Consider the following 17,438-nt stretch of genomic DNA (forward strand, 5'->3'; position numbering starts at 1 on the left):
TCTTTCAGAGAATAAAATTATTGAATGTTTATCTGCCTTCTGAGTCTGTCTGGTACAACAACAAATTTGATCCATAGAGGCCCCACCTCGAAACTTGCAGGGCTTAAGGCCCCGAGGCCCGATATATACTCACAGTGAAGTTCTTTTTTGTTCTTCACTTTGGGGTAAAAAGAAGTTAGAAATACGTGACCAGCGGTATACTATTTGCGAACATCCCGATGCTGCCCATGCTGCTGCAAGTGGCGTTTAAATGAATATGTAAAAATGTGCCGCACTTTGATTTTAACAAAATAAACAAACACAGCAAAAATAACAGCAGTGAGAAAACAGCAGTTAAGAAAGCATCTGATCATAGCGATGTTGATATTTTTCCACCAGATCTACAATTCAGCACTCCAGTCAAGTCACGTGAGTCGTCAGGTTTATTTACTCATCAATGCTTTTACTTGCAGACATCTGACCTTGACAGACTGCACAGGAGACATGAAGATTTCCTTATCATAAAAAGGCAGAGCTCCAGAGCCCTACCTACCTATAACGTAATTGCCATGGACCAATGGGGGTTCGAAGGTGGTCACCAGCCATAGTGAACTTTTCGGAAAGTAACATCACACCAGTTCATTCTTCGATTTTGTTTAAAGTATATCGGTGCCTTTAAAGGATCTGCTGCTAATGTCTTGGTGCATCAGAGCTGAGGGGGGCGCACACGATATTAGGCAGGGAGTTTTAATGTGTGGCTGATCAATGTATACAACATTAAAACCACCTGCATAATATTGTGTTGCCAAAACAGCTCTGATGCATTGAGGCATGGACTCCACAAGACTTCTGAACGTGTCCTGTGGCATCTGGCACCAAGACATTACCAGCAGATCCTTTAAGTCCAAAGTTGTGCTCTCTGCAGAGTCATTGAGGTCCAGCTCCACCTCTCTGGACGTCTGATGGGTTGGAGGGATAGAGTTGTGGGTAGGGTTAGGGTGTGGTTGGATATTCTAGCTCCAGCCATTAAGCCCAAATTACATTCGCTCCTTATCGCTAGACGTCTAGTGAGGGGGAACTAGACGTAAGCTCCACCCATTTGTTCTGCAGTGAGCAGCCTCTCTTAAGTCCTGCAAGTTGGGAGGTGGGGCCTCCATGGATCGGATTTGTTGGGCCAGCACATACTCAATCGGATTGAGATCTGGGGAATTTGGAGGCCAAGGCAATACCTTGAACTCTTTGTCATTTTCCTCAAACATTTGAATATATAGCTATATTAATTAAAATACTTTGGGGAAAATAGCTTAAGCTAAACCAATATGTCATGAAAATATTAGGGCCAATTTTCTATTATTTTTCATTTTGTAGCTCTTTAATGAGGACTTTATTTAATTTCAAGAGCTTATGGTTAACATTTCTTTTTTTCTTTTTTTTTGTTCCACAACCCACTAGCAACATCAATCCATCCATTTTTCAAACTGCTAGTCTTTAAAAGAAAATGTATCAGGGTGCCTTCCAACCTGTTCAGTTTGTACATATAAAAGTATACAGAGAAGCAGGAAACCAAGAGCACATAGGATTAGTTCCCTGACATCCCAACAAGGGTTGAAACATAACATGACTGATTACGAATTTACTCTGCCTAATCTGATGCCAATGTCACAATACCCTATCCTGTTCAAACCTGTGCTAAACTGAATCTACTTCTGCCCTGCCTTAATATCTCATAACTACTGACATCACAGAGCCATGACTCTCCCTGTATCCGCTTTAACCAGGGGCATTTCTATCCTTTCATCATTACTGGGACAAAGTGTCTCTACTGTATATTTCAATTGTTCTTAACCAGAGGAAGGGGCCCACTAGGAGCCTCTAGGAGCAATCTTCTAATGGGACCCCAAGATGACTTACAATGACTTAAAATAAGACAAAACAAACATTTGATACATTATAATCATTTTATATATTTACATTTGCATTGCCATTATACATTATATTTTATATGTTCTAGTTATGCAAAGTTATAAAATAAAAATAAAAATCCTTATTCCTTAATCCTTGTTCAGTAAATCTCAAACAGCTGGAAAAGTCATAGGGCCTTTGAATAGTGCTGAATGGGTAATGTTCATCTCTGTGGCTGAGGAGAGCCATGACCTTTTAGAGTTTTCGAGGGAATTCCTCCGGCTTGCCATCACCAGCTCCCTTGATAACAACACCCTGAGGACCCTGTTCCAGATTGGGGCAACTTCCAAACACCCTATTGACCTTCCAGACACCACAGGGCTGGACTGGATGGAAACCTTGATTCGTTGTCTGGAGAGTGTTGGGTCCCAGTCTGGAACCAAGCCCATCTCTGAGTCCATTCCAGAGTCTCGTCCCGTCCCGTCATGGCCGCCATTCCAGAATCTCGTCCTGTCCTGTCATTGTCACCATTCCAGAGTCTCATCCCGTCCTGTCATGGCCACCATTCCAGAGTCTCGTCCCAAGATGGCTGCCACTGCGCCTTCTCCTGTCCCCCTCCTCGTCCAGAGTCCAGAGAAATTGGACTTAATAGATTTTGATACTGAAATACCCTGTCTTCCGCCATCATATGTATTATCTGTCTGCCCCGAACTGTCTGTCAGTCCCCTCAGTCGCCAGAGCTGTTGGCATCGCCATGTCCCTCCGGATCCTCAGCATCGCCTTGGCTCGTCGGCTCTCCGTCTACACCCTGGTCTCCTCTTCCACCTGCTCCACCTTCGTCAGTCAGCCCCCTAGAGTCGTCAGCCCTTTCTCCACTATGGCTCCTCCCTCCATTGGCTCCACCATGAGCTGCAGCCTGGGTCCCACCTTGCTCCATCTGCTCCAAGTCCCTCCTGTGTCCTCCAACCATCTACTCCACCCTGGTCTCCCGAGCTGCCGGCACCAACTTGGAGGCTTCCCATTCTGTCAAAGCCACGCCCACGCCCTTGGATGTTTTACGGCGTGAGGATGCGCCTTCCGGGAGGGTGGGGTGCTGTCACGTTTCAGTTCATGTTTGGACTTTCAGTTTGTGTTTTGACTGGTTCCTGTTTTCCTTTGTTCTTTTTCCACCACTCATTTGTTTCTATGGTTACTGTCATGAGTTAATTTGTCCCAGTTGTGTCTGATTAATTATCTCGTTTCTGTTTGCTATTTACGATGCACCCTTTTTTTCAGTCTTTGTCCAATGTCTGTTGTGTGTTTTCCCTGCCTTTCAGTTTGTTCCAGAGTATTATTATTAAAGGTTGAATTTGCATCTGTAATCGGAGTCTTCAGTCTGTTCCTGAGATAACCTTAGTGTGAGAGTAGCAGGTGACAAAATTCTCAAGAAAATTTTGGTTAACATTGAAAGCCATGTTGAGGATGTCACTGTGAATATTTAGACAACTAACATTTAACACTGTTCCAGCTTTTAACTTCAACAGATATTAACAGAAGTTTTAAAAAAGTGCAATGGAACATACTGCATTTCAGTCAAACTGTTTATGAAACCAATCTCACTGCATTTTAATGCTAACTAGACTTGCCATAGTTTTAAGTATCCTGTGTTTTCTGTAGTCACTGACTACTGTGAGAAGACCTATCACAGACGGCTGAACGGAAGACCAAGTTTTTGCTGATCAAGACAAATAAAGGCTAGATTCAGTTGTGTGATAGTCAGACATAAAAGATGAGCATCTGGCTGATGATTTGGGTATCTCTCACTGTGGGAACAGGTAAAGAGATTTTACTCATTTTGTAATGAAGCAGTTTGTTAAATGAGAATTTTAGTCTCTAGAAATATACTTCTAAATTCATACAAAATCAAGTTGGTAACAATTTATTTCGATAGTCCACTTTAGACATTCTACTAACTATAAGTAACTTGTCATCTACCTACCAGTCATTAGAGTATTAGTAGACTGTCTGCTTAATATCTGCTAACACTTTATTTTGATGGTCTCCCAACATACGGACTATAAGTAACTTTGCAAGTACGTCAACTTATTCTACTAACCGTATCCTAACTGTCTACTAAAACTACTAAAATGAAAGTTAGTTGACATGTAGTTGCAAATTAATGAGTTGGTTGGCATGTACAAAAGTTACAAAGTTAGTTAGTAGAATGTCTAAAGTGGGCTATTGAAATAAAGTGCAACCATCAAGTTTATTTAAATGTACTAATGTGCTTCAAAGGTTAACATTAATATTTAATCTGCGAGTTATATTTGTTTGCATATTTGTATTTTGTAAGTATTGTATGAATTTAGCAAACATTGGTAGGTGGGTCAGCATGATAATTTTGAAGTTATTAAAAGTTAAATGCTTCTTTACGTTGTTCAAAAATCTGCTGTATAAAAGCCCCAATAGGAAAGAGTCAGAAGTATTAACATAAACATTACAATATTTCTCATCTAGCGACAAAGCCGTTCATTGTGACACAGTGGCCGACAGTTGCTGAGGTGATGGCTGGAGAGGACGTAATTTTAAAGTGCAACATTGTGGAGTTGTACTCCCCGTGTTCCACGGTGGCTTGGCTGAGAGTCATTCCTGAGAATGCAACAATCAGCCTCACTGACAGACTTCAAATCGATCCTCATCACTTGTCCAACCAGTGGACCAGCATTTGTACTGCTGTTATCACCAATTCAACAGTGCATGACTCCAGTGTGTACTATTGTGCAGCTGTGCAAAGCCGCTTTGCTCACATTGGCAATGGATCCAGGGTTATTGTGAAAGCCAAAGGTGAGTCTAATTAAATATAATAATAATAATAATAATAATCTCTTATTGTGAATTAATAATTTTGTATGAAAAAAATAATAATGGCATTTTTGTCTTCTGTGTACATATATTACTATATATATGTACACAGAAGACAAAAATGCCATTATTGGTGGCACCATCAGGTCAACTTTACAAAAGGACTTAAGAAAATAAATGTATGGCATTTTTTGTCATTTACTCCATAAAATGAGTGGGTAAGTTAGTACAGTACATGAACTTTATAGCAAGATTTAATAATGGCATTTATATCCAGGATTAAATATTTAGCCTACCTAGAATCAATAATTTTTCAGTTTTTGAATATAATTTTACATTTCTTCTTTAGTTTTTACACGCTGAATTATCCATGACTCCCATTTATACACTCACTCTTAAAAATAAAGGTTCCAAAAGGATTTTTTTTTTGTAGTGGTGCAATAGAAACAGCATTTTGGCGTCCCTAAATAACCTTTCAGTCAACATTTCTGAAACAAAAAATATATATATATATATTTTCTTAGCGTGAAGAACATTTTAATAATCAAAAGAAATTTTTTCCATTATAAAGAATCTTCAGTGCAATGGAAATATTCCATTGATATTAAAAGTTTTGATGGAACCATCAATGCCAATAAAGAACCTTTATTTTTAGAGTGTAGCCTATGTGCCTCACACTTAATACAACTGATTTACAGTAAACCCATTGAATAGCAACACAATTTTCTAAAGTCTTTCATTGATGCTTAGTATTTCTCTCCATTATAACCAAATGTTTCTCCTAATCTCTTTCCAGAACACACTGTGTTTCCTGTTATTGATATTCTGACACCGCTGATCCCAAATGGTCCTTTAGTCCCTCTTCATTGTGTTGTGACTGGCATTGAGTCTTCTCAGATTCATATGTCCTGGGCTGTAGAGAGGAGAAAAGAGAAAGGACAGGCAGTTTTGACACATGGGAATGATGGTGGCATCCAGATTACCAGGAACCAAATCCTGATCACTGCTGAGGAGTGGGACAGAAAGGTGAAGTGCGTGTGTGTGGTGAAGTTTAGAGGACAGCTCTATACCAAGACCCTTCAGCGACATGGTAGAGTATAATATCTCTAAAATATACACTACCGTTTACGAGTTTGGGATTCATCGGGGGGATTCTGATGAAAAATATTCATCGGTGCTACTGCTTTCAACATTGATAATAATAAACAGCAAGTTGAGTTGCAAATCAGCATTTTAGAATGATTTTTGAAGGATTATGTAACACTGAAAACTGGAGTGATGGCTGCTTAAAATCAGCTTTTTTACAGGAATAAATTATATTTTCAAATATATTGAAGTACAAAATAGTTATTTTAATTGTAATAATCTTTCACTTTTTTGATCAAATAAATCTACTCTTTGTGACCCCAAACTTTTGAACGGTAGTGTTTAATTAGTTCATAAAATTGATTTATTCATTGTTTTTAATGAACATCTTTATATTGAATATTCTGTGTTTTATTTTTTCTAATGTACTCTTCCATATTTTCTCTCTCTGCAGATGCATCAAATGGGTGCTATGCTGTAAAATACATATATCTGTCTCTCTGCTTCATTTTTGGTCTCCTGTTTCTGATAACAGTGATTGTTTACGTTTATAAACTGGGACGAAAAACTTTTGTGATGATGTGTCTATGCAAAAACCTATCCTCCTGTTCAGTCTGACATTTCCCATCACTGTTTCCAAACCGCTCTACCAGATGCCCCAAGAAAACAACAAACGGTGCTAATATACGCTCACGATTTTATGTAATACGAAAAATTATAGTCTTAACCTTCGTCTCCATAATGAAATCCCAAATGGCCAGACAGTAATTCATCTGTTATGAATCCTTAAAATACTTGTGTTTGGGACGCCGTGAGCACAAAATAGTGAGCAGCGTACATTTTTAAATGTGTGTATGTGCATATATGTGTATATGAATAAATAGTGCTCATAAACGGCTGTTGAAATAATATTCTCAAGTGAAAAGTGTAGAGGCTTGAACCCGGAAACAGCATTCCTTACATCATGACTTAACAAGCGGATATTCAAAGAGTTGTCTGTTTATCTATATTTTGCTTTGACAAACTTTTTATTCATCAAACTTATTTTGGTGTTTGGCATTGCTGTACATCAGTGGAAAGATGGCAATAGTTATAAATTGGCATATCTATATGCAGGAAGCATGTTTCATGAGTAATTGTGATCTTTTTGCTTCAGATTTTTATTGATGTTTATTTGATGTTTTGAATAGTGTGTTATTTTGTGAAATGTCAGTTAATTGAAAGGACAAATTTAGACTTTCACCCAATCTGGGCTGAACTTTGTTCATTCCACAGCATAATATTTTTAAAAGGAATTTAAATATATATATTTCTATAGCCTAGAAAGTGTCAGTCGTGTGTTGCTGAATGGCAAATGTAATTATTAGGAACAAAGAACCAGCAATAAAGAGATATTGTGCCTTATGTGATTTCGGTTGTGTGGCAGGGTCACAGACAGGAAGTGATTTTTTCTTTCCTTCAGTGTTTTGTTTTTCTGTGTCCTCTTTATTGTGTGGTTGCATGCACCACACGAGCAAAATCATGATGAGGACCTCATCTCATATTTGCTAATGTCCAAACTTTGCTTTGTCAGCGGAAAAACTTCAGTCTCAAAAGTACGGCAATGAAACCTCAGAGATGCATAATTCTAACCCTGAAGTGTTTGGGGGAAGAACAGAATTGCTGATTTTGTTGAAATGAAGTAGGGCACAAGTATGTGCCACACTGCTTTAGTCTTAGACTGCATTCATGTATTTGGTAATTATGATCTTATGTGTTCATGCCATGTGTTATGCATCAAGAGTGCAACAGAGATTGCCTGATTTTGCCACTTTACTTATCCACCCAGAATTCGTTCAGCTCTCATGTGAAATTCTTTCAGGTTTAACGTATGCCTTGAAAAACCATAATGTCCAGTTTCTGTCAAATATAATATAGTTACAGTCATTACACTTATCACATTATTTATTTTAGCAATATCGCACAAGAAAGACTGGATGTAAGTATGAGGCCACAGGTTCATAGCTGTGCTGATATTTATGATTGTGAGTGTAAAATTTGTACTATATGCAATAGTGCAATAGATATAGAGTAACAAACATTTTGTCACATGTATACCCATACACAAAAGAAATATATTTGAAATATATTTTCAGTATATATTTTGGAATATATGCAAATATTTGAAATTGGCCCAATAAATATATTTCACACTTAACATCATATATTTTTGTTATATTTCAGAATATATTGCAATGTATTTGGAATATATGCCACATATATTTTGAAACTTTTGGGGACCCATACAGAAAAAAATACATTGAAATATATTCTGAAATATAACAAAAATATATGATGTTAAATGTGAAATATATTTATTGGGCCAATTTCAAATATTTGCATATATTCCAAAATATATACTGAAAATATATTTCAAATATATTTCTTTTGTGTATGAGTATGAATGGAAAACCTTCCTAACCACAGAAAAATCACAGTACATGTTGCAGTTGGCAAATGAGGAATGGTTGCAAGGCTTGCAGACATTGGCAGACATCTTTGCACATCTTAATGAACTGAGCATAAAGCAAAGAAAAATGAGAATTTCCTAACTACCCATACACAAAAGAAATATATTGAAATATATTTTCAAATGTCAAAAATATATGTGGCATGTATTCCAAATACATTGACGTTGTTCACTTATATTTATCATTTTGAAATATATTCTGAAATATAACAAAAATATATGATGTTAAGTGTGAAATATATTTACATTTATAACATGTAATGTAAAATATATGACAAAATATATGGTCATAAAATATTTAGCTTGCCAAAGAAGGGTCGAAAATGTATTTTGATCATAGTAATTCCTCTACCTTTTCCCCTATACACAACAGTAGGCTACCATATTTCACTACTGTATTATGACACACAGCTACAGTATAATAAATACTGTACTTACATTTAAATGACTGCAATGTAAAATGACAGATAGTTGCTTTCCTAGGACTATTAGGCCATATTAGGTGGCACGTACCTAACACTAAGTGCAATTATTAGATTTATTGTTGTTTTATTGACATCTTTCTTGAAGTCATTTAAATATTGAAAATATGCACAATATTTATGATGCAAGTATAACAGTGACACTCCAACAGTGAAGTGCACTTAAACAATAGATAGAACTCAGTGTCTAACACTGCATACACACACTATTAAATAACTGTATTCAATTCTGTAAAAATAAGGGAAAAAACTCTGCATTCTTTGTGTTATTTTCTACATAAAATTGTCATTTTAGGCCATTAAGGTCAGTAAAGGGGCAGCCGTGGCCTACTGGTTAGGGCTTTGGGCTTGTAACCGAAGGGTTGCTGGTTCGATCCCTGACCAGTAGGAAAAATGTGGGTGGGGGAAGTGGAAGAGCACTGTTCTCCCATACCCACATCCACAGCTGAAGTGGTCTATCTAAAGAAATAAACTGAAAATGTGTTGTTTGTTTGTGAAAATGTTAACTTTTTAAATTTCAAATATATTTCTTTTGTGTATGGGTAGCACAGACAAATAGTGTGGATTCAGATCAAAGCTTGCTACTTGGCCATAACATGCGGAAAGAGCCACTCTGTAAATGTTTCCCCTTGTTCAAACTGGACATTCAGACAGCACTGAAGCATTTTGTGAGGTCATTTCTAGCATAAAAAAATGTCTCTTATTTCCCCTCAACTTCAAAGCCATTGACTGAATAAGAGACAATTATCTAATCTGCAATGGAAAAAGGAAATGGACTTTAAAGCAACACGAGCAGCTCACTAAAATTAGACACGACTGTGGTTTAGTGACCTAACTTTTGCCAGTTGCTGGTTAACTGAGGCCAAAGAGTATCCAGTCATCGCAGACAATCTCACCCATACACAAAAGAAATATATTTGAAATATATTTTCAGAATATATTTTGAAACATATTTTTGGAATATATGCAAATATTAGAAATTGGCCCAATAAATATATTTTAGTTAAATATATGTAAATTTATTTTTATTTTTTTGAAAATATATTTTAGTTAAATATGTGAATATATTTATATGTCAATATATTTACTAACAACATATATGTTCATATATGTTTTAACTTTTGCAAATTGTTTCATTTGAAATATATTTTGAAATTTAAAAAGTTAACATTTTCACTGTTGGAGTGTCACTGTTATACTTGCATCATAAATATTGTGCATATTTTCAATATTTAAATTACTTCAGGAAAGATGTCAATAAAACACAACAATAAATCTAATAATTGCACTTAGTGTTAGGTACGTGCCACCTAATATGGCCTAATAGTCCTAGGAAAGCAACTATCTGTCATTTTACATTGCAGTCATTTAAATGTGTATTTATTATACTGTAGCTGTGTGTCATAATACAGTAGTGAAACATGGTAGCCTACTGTTGTATATAGGGGAAAAGGTAGAGGAATTACTATGATCAAAATACATTTTCGACCCTTCTTTAGCAAGCTAAACATTTTATGACCATATATTTTGTCATATATTTTACATTACATGTTATAAATGTAAATATATTTCACACTTAACATCATATATGTTTGTTATATTTCAGAATATATTTCAAAATGATAAATATAAGTGAACAACAATGCAAATATATTTCAGTGTATTTGGAATATATGCCACATATATTTTTGACACTTTAAAATATATTTCAATATATATTTTTTTCTGTATGGGCAGTGTTGCTATTATTTTCCACAACCTGAGCTTTGATTTCTAGACTCTTACTTACATATGTCACAGTGCGAAAAGGACCCAAAAGCGAATGCTGGTTGCAGAGGTTTATTGAGGATCAGATAAATGACAAAAATAGGCTGTCTGCCGGTCACCGGCCGTCTAGGCGGACGCAGAATAGGACAATGAAACTGAAAAGGACCAGGCTGCAACCAGGCAGGGTGAAAGGCACAGGTAGTTGCTGTCAGGAAGGGCACACAGGAGATGATGAGCACTGACTCCACTTGGTGGACACAGCAGCACAGACTAGCAGACTTGGCACAGGATAACAGGTGATATATATCTCTTGTCTAATGCACACACACGGACGGAATTAGGCAAAGGTAACTCACAATGATGAGGCGTCTGTAACAGGCATGAATGAACAAACAATAAACCAACAAAGAGGAGAGAAGAACACGTGATCTAAATAGCAAGAAGATTAGGGCAAATGGGAAACAGGTGTGGGAAGATGAGCAAGGGTGCAAATGCAGATTCAGTTGTGCGAGGAATGCATGTGAAGGAGAGGGAGAATGAAAACGCTGATATAGATTGTGTTAATCTGTGCGAGAGCGCAGGAGTTCTGTGTGTCGGTCATCAATTCCAGCCAGGATATCATCTTTGCGTTCATCGAAACAAGCTCAAGTTTCATATTAAATGTGAATAGCCTACTACTTTTGATGTGCCATTAAAACATGCCATTTGAAACCATAATAACTAGGGATAAGAGCTTAACTGATGTTTTAATTTCTTTCGATTTTAAGGGTTTTGGTATTAGTGGTTAATGCTAAGATAATGCATTAGTAACTGTAAACTGTGGTTCAATCTATGCAATTTTGTTATGGGTAGAGAGTTATATGATGAATAAAACTGAAGACAAGAAATGCAGTTTCAGGTCCACCTCAGAATCTAACCAAGCTTCAATGTGTATCAGTTTTTTTTATCAACAAGCTGATGAAACGACCGTGGACAGACAGGAAAAGGTGTGTGATATGTCAGACTCTGCACATTTCTCTCAGTTGCTTTGGCCTGTAAAGTCTTCAGACAGCATGCATGACCTCCTTTTTCTTGTCTTGTTCTGGTTAATTTCGCCACACGGTAAGCTACAACAGTATTTTCCTCTTCATTTATGCATTTTAGTACATTTGTAACTAAAACTAATTGGTATGACCATCAAAGTAGCATTTATGATATTGTTTAATTTTTCACATTTTGAGGTCTGAATCCCTTTGCAGCGATGGCAGGAACAGTTTATCAGTTTCCCCCGTCAGTGAAAGTAAAATCGGGGGATACAGTGACCATGCACTGCCAACTCAATGAGGTGCAGTCATTCTGTCACACAGTGGCCTGGGTCCGAGTAAATCCAGTGAGTGGAATAATAGACATTCTGCAGGATGCAAACATCCCTCCTCAGACTAAAGATGAGGTGGAAAACCTAGTGTGTCAGGCTTCCATCTACAACGCAGCGGTACAGGATTCTGGGACATATTACTGCATCGCTACAGACCGTGAGCATATGTACCTTGGGAATGGCACAGCTGTCAGTGTACAAGGTACTGTATTAGAACATGGTGGTACTCAAGGTTTGTGTTGATAAGAAAGCTCAGGTTTTAATTATATAATTATGTTTCGATCCTTTTGTTAGTTTATCTCATTAAAATTGCATCTCTCTTTCTTCTTGCAGCAAACAGCACTGTTATGCCGTGTGTTGATATCATGGCATTTACCAGCAGCAACAACCACGACTCTACAGTCACTCTTCAGTGTACAGTCGAGGGATCTGCTCCATCACAGGTCTTTGTGTACTGGCTCATAGGTAGTAGAAAAGAAAATGGACAAACTTTGGTCGTTTGGGAAGAAGGCGAAGAGAACTCTGTGAAAACTCAGAATAATTTAGCCATATCAGCTGAGGAGTGGAAGACTGAAGGACAGTGCACCTGTGTTGTGAAGTTTGGTGGAAGGATGTTCTACGCAACTCTTCATCATTATGGTAAATAACTTTTCATAATCCATATCCTCACTAAGTTAGCAAATGAAAGGTTTTGTTATCTGTCCAAAATGTTGATCAGTATGATTTATTGACTAAACTGCTGTAAACATTTTTGATTCCTTTCTCACATTACTTTACATTTTCTTATTTTCCTCAGATATTCAGGAGACTTGTTATCCTTTCATCGGTGTAACTAGATTTTTTGCACTTGTCGCTGCTCTTCTTTTTTTCATTACCTCATTAATTTTAGCGGGACGCTTCTAAACCAAAGATATTTTGTATTACATTCTATGAACTGAAAAACATAAATATTTCTTGCATAAAGCTTGAATCAACTTTTAAATTGGCAGGGATACATACTATATTACAAGACACAGCCTGCTGTATTAATGAACCTTTAGGAAAATTATTTTCTTGTTATGTTAATGTGAGTACATTTTATGCAAATGTGAGAAGTAAAATTAGTGAATGGGTGAGAATTTTCTGCATGTGAAAGATTACATTTGAATAAAGGCCTACTGCAACTTGTAACAAACATTCTAATGTGCCATCCAGTTTCTGCCATCCAGTTTTTCAGTTAGAATGCAAGTCAATAAGGTTAAAAATATCTTTACAAATATAGGCACGAAAATCATGAATTCCCTTACGAAAAAGAAGTTTATTCAAGTGTTCTATTAGTATACTTCTTTTAAACTAAAAATAAGAAAGTATACTTTCAGTCTACATTTTATATACTTCTCAAAAATATACTTTATGTACTTCTCAGAAATATACTTAAAATTACACTTAAGTGTACTTGACTTATACTGAGAGAAAAGTATATTTGGCCTATACTTGTACTCAATCTTTTGATCTAGATATACTTAAAAGTATAATTAAGTATTCAAAGTATACTTGGCTTGTAGTTGTGTTAACTCTTTTGATCGAGTAGCCTATTAAATATACTTTTTTTACATAGTTTTTCATATACAGTCTTACGAAACTTACATTGTTTGAAAATATTGATTAGAGTATTGATATAAAACAGATATGTTTCTAATTCTGCGCATTTGAATTTTTGTGTAGGCTAGTCCATAGTGTATAGGAATTTACTCTAATTCTACTTTTCCCCACCATTGACTGAATTTTCCAGCTATCCATGTTTTCACTGTTATACTGTAGGGTTCGACACATCTTCTAGTACAGAATCTCCGGATCAAAACACAGGGCTCCGGTGTGATGAACAATCGGGTCCGGCTGAAGAAATGGGCTCTGGGTCCGGGCTTAGGACCCAAGCAATCCGATTGGTTCAAAGGACGTTTTATGGGTAATCGCTTAAGTGCCTGGTTATAAATCATACAAAATCACTTTATTATAGAAGACGTTTGTACTACGTTATAACGAGTCATCAATGTATTTAATGTATTTTACATTATACGTTTCATATACTAGTATTTAACCGAAGCTATAGATTGTGAAATTAAACATTTCTCGTTGTTAGTGTGTTTTTTAGTTAGCTTAGATAGTAGCATAGCATTCAGCTAACATTATCCGATGATCGTGCTATGAGCTTTACCTGATATTACTGCACTGATACTGCCTTACCGTATCGCGAGAACAGATTTAGATCAGGCATACTACTGGCATACTAATTGGGTCCTAAGCTCGGACCCATTTCTTCAGCCGGACCCGATTATTCACCACACCGGATCAACAACTCAAATGTAAAATAACGTGATCATCAAACATTAAAAAGCGTGTAAATCAAAACTGCTTAATATTACCAAATGAAATGAAGCGTAATCCATGAAGAAAAAAACGACTGTGAAGCTTTGGGGGTGTTGGACTCGATCTACTCCATCTGTGTTTTGATCGTTCTTAATCAGATCAAGGCGTAGTCTTTGACAAAAAATTGATTTTCTCAACTTTTTTGTTTAAAATGTTGCCTTTCTTTATCAAACTTACCTACATTCAAGTCTTGATAAAAAAGGATGCATGAAGCTAAAAATATGTTTTTAAAATTAAAGTACAGTTAAAGGTATTTTTCAAGTATAAAAATAATATCTACATTTGAACATAGTAGTATGCAAGTGCAAAAATAATATGTAAATAGTGAACTATAAGTATAATGTTATGTTCACTTAAAGAAAACTAAACTAAAACTAAACTATAGTTTACGGAGAGTACACTTCAGTGTGTACTTTCATAAACTAAAAAGATTACTTCTTGTATTAAAATAGTAAACTACTAGTATACTCATAAGTTCACTTGTAGTACAGATGCATTACAAATGAGAAACCTAGTTGTGTGCTTAAAGTTTACTACTGTTACACTTATAGTAGCCTACACTTAAACGTATACTTTTATATACTAAAAGTGGGCCAATTTAGTCCCAAGCAGTATTGAAACAGTACACTTACAAGTTTACTACAAGTACACATTGATATTAGTATACTTACTACTTAAAGTATACTTGAACATTATTCAAGTATACTTCATAAAATTAACTTGAAGTATACTTATTTTTAGTAAGGGTTATGAATAGTGATGTACTTGTTTGTCCAAGAAAATGCAATAAGGCAGAAAGTAAAGAAAGGACAAATACAAATGTGTTCAGATACATCACATTTGGTAAGAAAAAAAAAGTTTTGTTTTTGTTTTTTGTTTGCCATTGATACGAATGTCTCCCTGTATACCAAATGTATGTCCAAATGCTATACAAATCATTTATCAATTATCTGTTTAATAAAATTAAATCTAAAAATACGGATTTTATTGTAGCAAATTCACCAATGATATTTTGACCAGAGTGGTGCTACTGATTAATGTAGAAATACACAAATGTTTCATTATCCTTCTTTACACCCAATATGTTTTATGTTTAATTATCCTTTATATCATATATCCTATATGTTTTATTATCCTATTCTAAAAGAAGAACACCGGAAAATCTAGCAGGATTACTGCTATTGTAGCTGCAGTAGAACTGGGCTGTGGCGGCTGAAACAATGGATCTCAGTCACCAGCGCTTAGAACTCGTGAAGGGCCCTCGTGTGGTGAACACAAGGAATTGACCAACACGGATGTTTTTAACTTTGGGCGCTCCCTCATGTCGGCTAGTAGGCCTACAATAGTGACATACGCTGAATTTAAGAAAAAAAGTATTCCATGCATCAGAAACCCATGCATTTAACAACACGTGAAACAGCCAAGACATATGATTTCAATAACAGAAATCCAATAAAAACTAAATTAATACATTTTTGGGGATTTTGTAAGAATTGTATATTTCTCATGAATGTATTATTGTTATCATCTTCGTCATCATCAATGTCGTCATTATTATTATTATTATTATTATTAATGAAATATTTTAGACAAACTTTCTCTGCACAAGATTTGATTGGCTAATGGCTCCGTCAGACGCAGCTTCAAAATAAACTATGATTACTAAACTATGATTGGTTATATCCCATGTTAAGGCGGGATCTTGATTGGCGAGTGCTACATGGTCGATGGGTTTGGGATCTTTGAATGAGCGAGATTTGAATGCTAGGCTACAGGACGTCTTCGGAACTCTTAAAAATAGCCCACAAATCATATGTTGCTGCTCTCTCACTCACTTTACGAGGCTGCTTGGAAGCCTCAGAATTCTGTTTAGATCGCAGTTCTTTCCCAGTGTAAATGGAGGAGGGAAGGAATTTGAATGCAACTTTGGACCGCCTTATGCCACACAGGTGGGTTTATTAGGCTATGGTAAATGTGTCTCTTCATAATATTTATATACAAATACCAAGTTTGGGAGTAGGCTACAAGGAGGCCAACATGCTCTCAGGCTTGGAGCTAGGGTTACTTTAAAAATGTATTCCGTTACAGTAACAAATTACTTCATAAAAAAGTATTCAGTAACGTAATCCAAGTACTATAATATGAAAGTAATGTAACTGATTACTTTGGGATTACTTCAAGGTCACGTATATAAATAAAGTCAAGCAAGAAGAAATATTATAAAAAATGTTTATTTATATACAGACATCTAGTGGCTAATGTATGGTATTAAAGATTATTTTGGTTTATTTTTAACTAATTTTTAACTAAAAAATAAAAACAACATTTAAAATTTTTACACAATCTACATATTAGTTTATTTTAAAATAGGCCTACATGTTGACTAAAGCCGTGATCTTTCTTAATTTGCCTGACTGGACGTGGGGCGTTGGCAGTGGGAGTTCCCCTACGTTACAGCGAACATCCCGTTACGTGAGAAAAGATAAGAAAGGACATTTTGGGTACTAAAAAAGCTACTCTCCTAATTTCTACAAAATAGCAGCGGAATTTCCATGAATTGAAAGCGATTTTGCCCCGCAGGCAGCATCGTTTCTACTAGCAGCAGTGATTCAATCTGCGTCTGAGGAGATTGTAGAAAACTGTTATTTGCACATGCACCAGCGCGTGTCACACGTGAGTCATTACTGGCAACAGAACCAGGAACTACTGTATAATCAAGCAGCGCTTAATATAGTGTTATTATGCCAAAATACTTATTTATTTAGTTTTAAATGAAACCATTGTAATCCTGAAAGTATTCCCCCTTTTTTCAAAATGTAACTATAATCTGATTACTACGTTTTTTGACGTAACTGTAACGGATTACAGTTACTGGATTTTTGTATCCTGATTACATAACGCCATTACATGTCTATGCTTATCATAAGATTTGACTAACTACTACAACTATTCTGACAATATACCTATCAACAGTATATATTTGTACCAACAGTATATTTGCATGGTTTTAAAGGTAGGATTAGGGTTTGGGGTAGGTTTGAAGCTTAGTAAATCCTCACACCATGTCATACCACATAAACATAATGCTCACATTATGGTGGTTGTTCCCTGT

The 17,438-nt window shown here is 36.0% G+C and overlaps 2 protein-coding genes across 4 annotated transcripts; both read left to right on the forward strand.

Moving 5' to 3' along the window:
• Positions 1-3,629: 3,629 nt before the first annotated feature.
• LOC311094190 (uncharacterized protein) lies at positions 3,630-7,211 on the forward strand. The gene is made up of 4 exons (XM_084131963.1): positions 3,630-3,695; positions 4,378-4,704; positions 5,519-5,812; positions 6,263-7,211. The coding sequence occupies exons 1-4, from the start codon at positions 3,650-3,652 to the stop codon at positions 6,424-6,426; spliced, it is 831 nt and encodes a 276-aa protein (XP_083988089.1). The 5' UTR covers positions 3,630-3,649; the 3' UTR covers positions 6,427-7,211.
• Positions 7,212-11,569: 4,358 nt separating this feature from the next.
• LOC311092968 (immunoglobulin kappa light chain-like) lies at positions 11,570-13,094 on the forward strand. Of its 3 annotated transcripts, none has more exons than XM_084130002.1 (4): positions 11,570-11,667; positions 11,787-12,152; positions 12,254-12,559; positions 12,717-13,094. In XM_084130002.1, exons 1-4 carry the CDS (start codon positions 11,619-11,621, stop codon positions 12,821-12,823), a joined length of 828 nt encoding a protein of 275 aa, XP_083986128.1. In that variant the 5' UTR covers positions 11,570-11,618; the 3' UTR covers positions 12,824-13,094. The 3 variants fall into 3 exon arrangements, with proteins under 3 accessions (XP_083986128.1, XP_083986130.1, XP_083986129.1); XM_084130004.1 differs by having other exon boundaries at positions 11,787-12,122; XM_084130003.1 differs by having other exon boundaries at positions 11,594-11,667; positions 11,805-12,152.
• The last annotated feature ends 4,344 nt before the right edge of the window (positions 13,095-17,438 follow it).

The sequence above is a fragment of the Abramis brama genome (assembly GCF_963993115.1).
Source record: "Abramis brama genome assembly, chromosome: 12".
Classification (NCBI taxonomy): Eukaryota; Metazoa; Chordata; class Actinopteri; order Cypriniformes; family Leuciscidae; genus Abramis; species Abramis brama.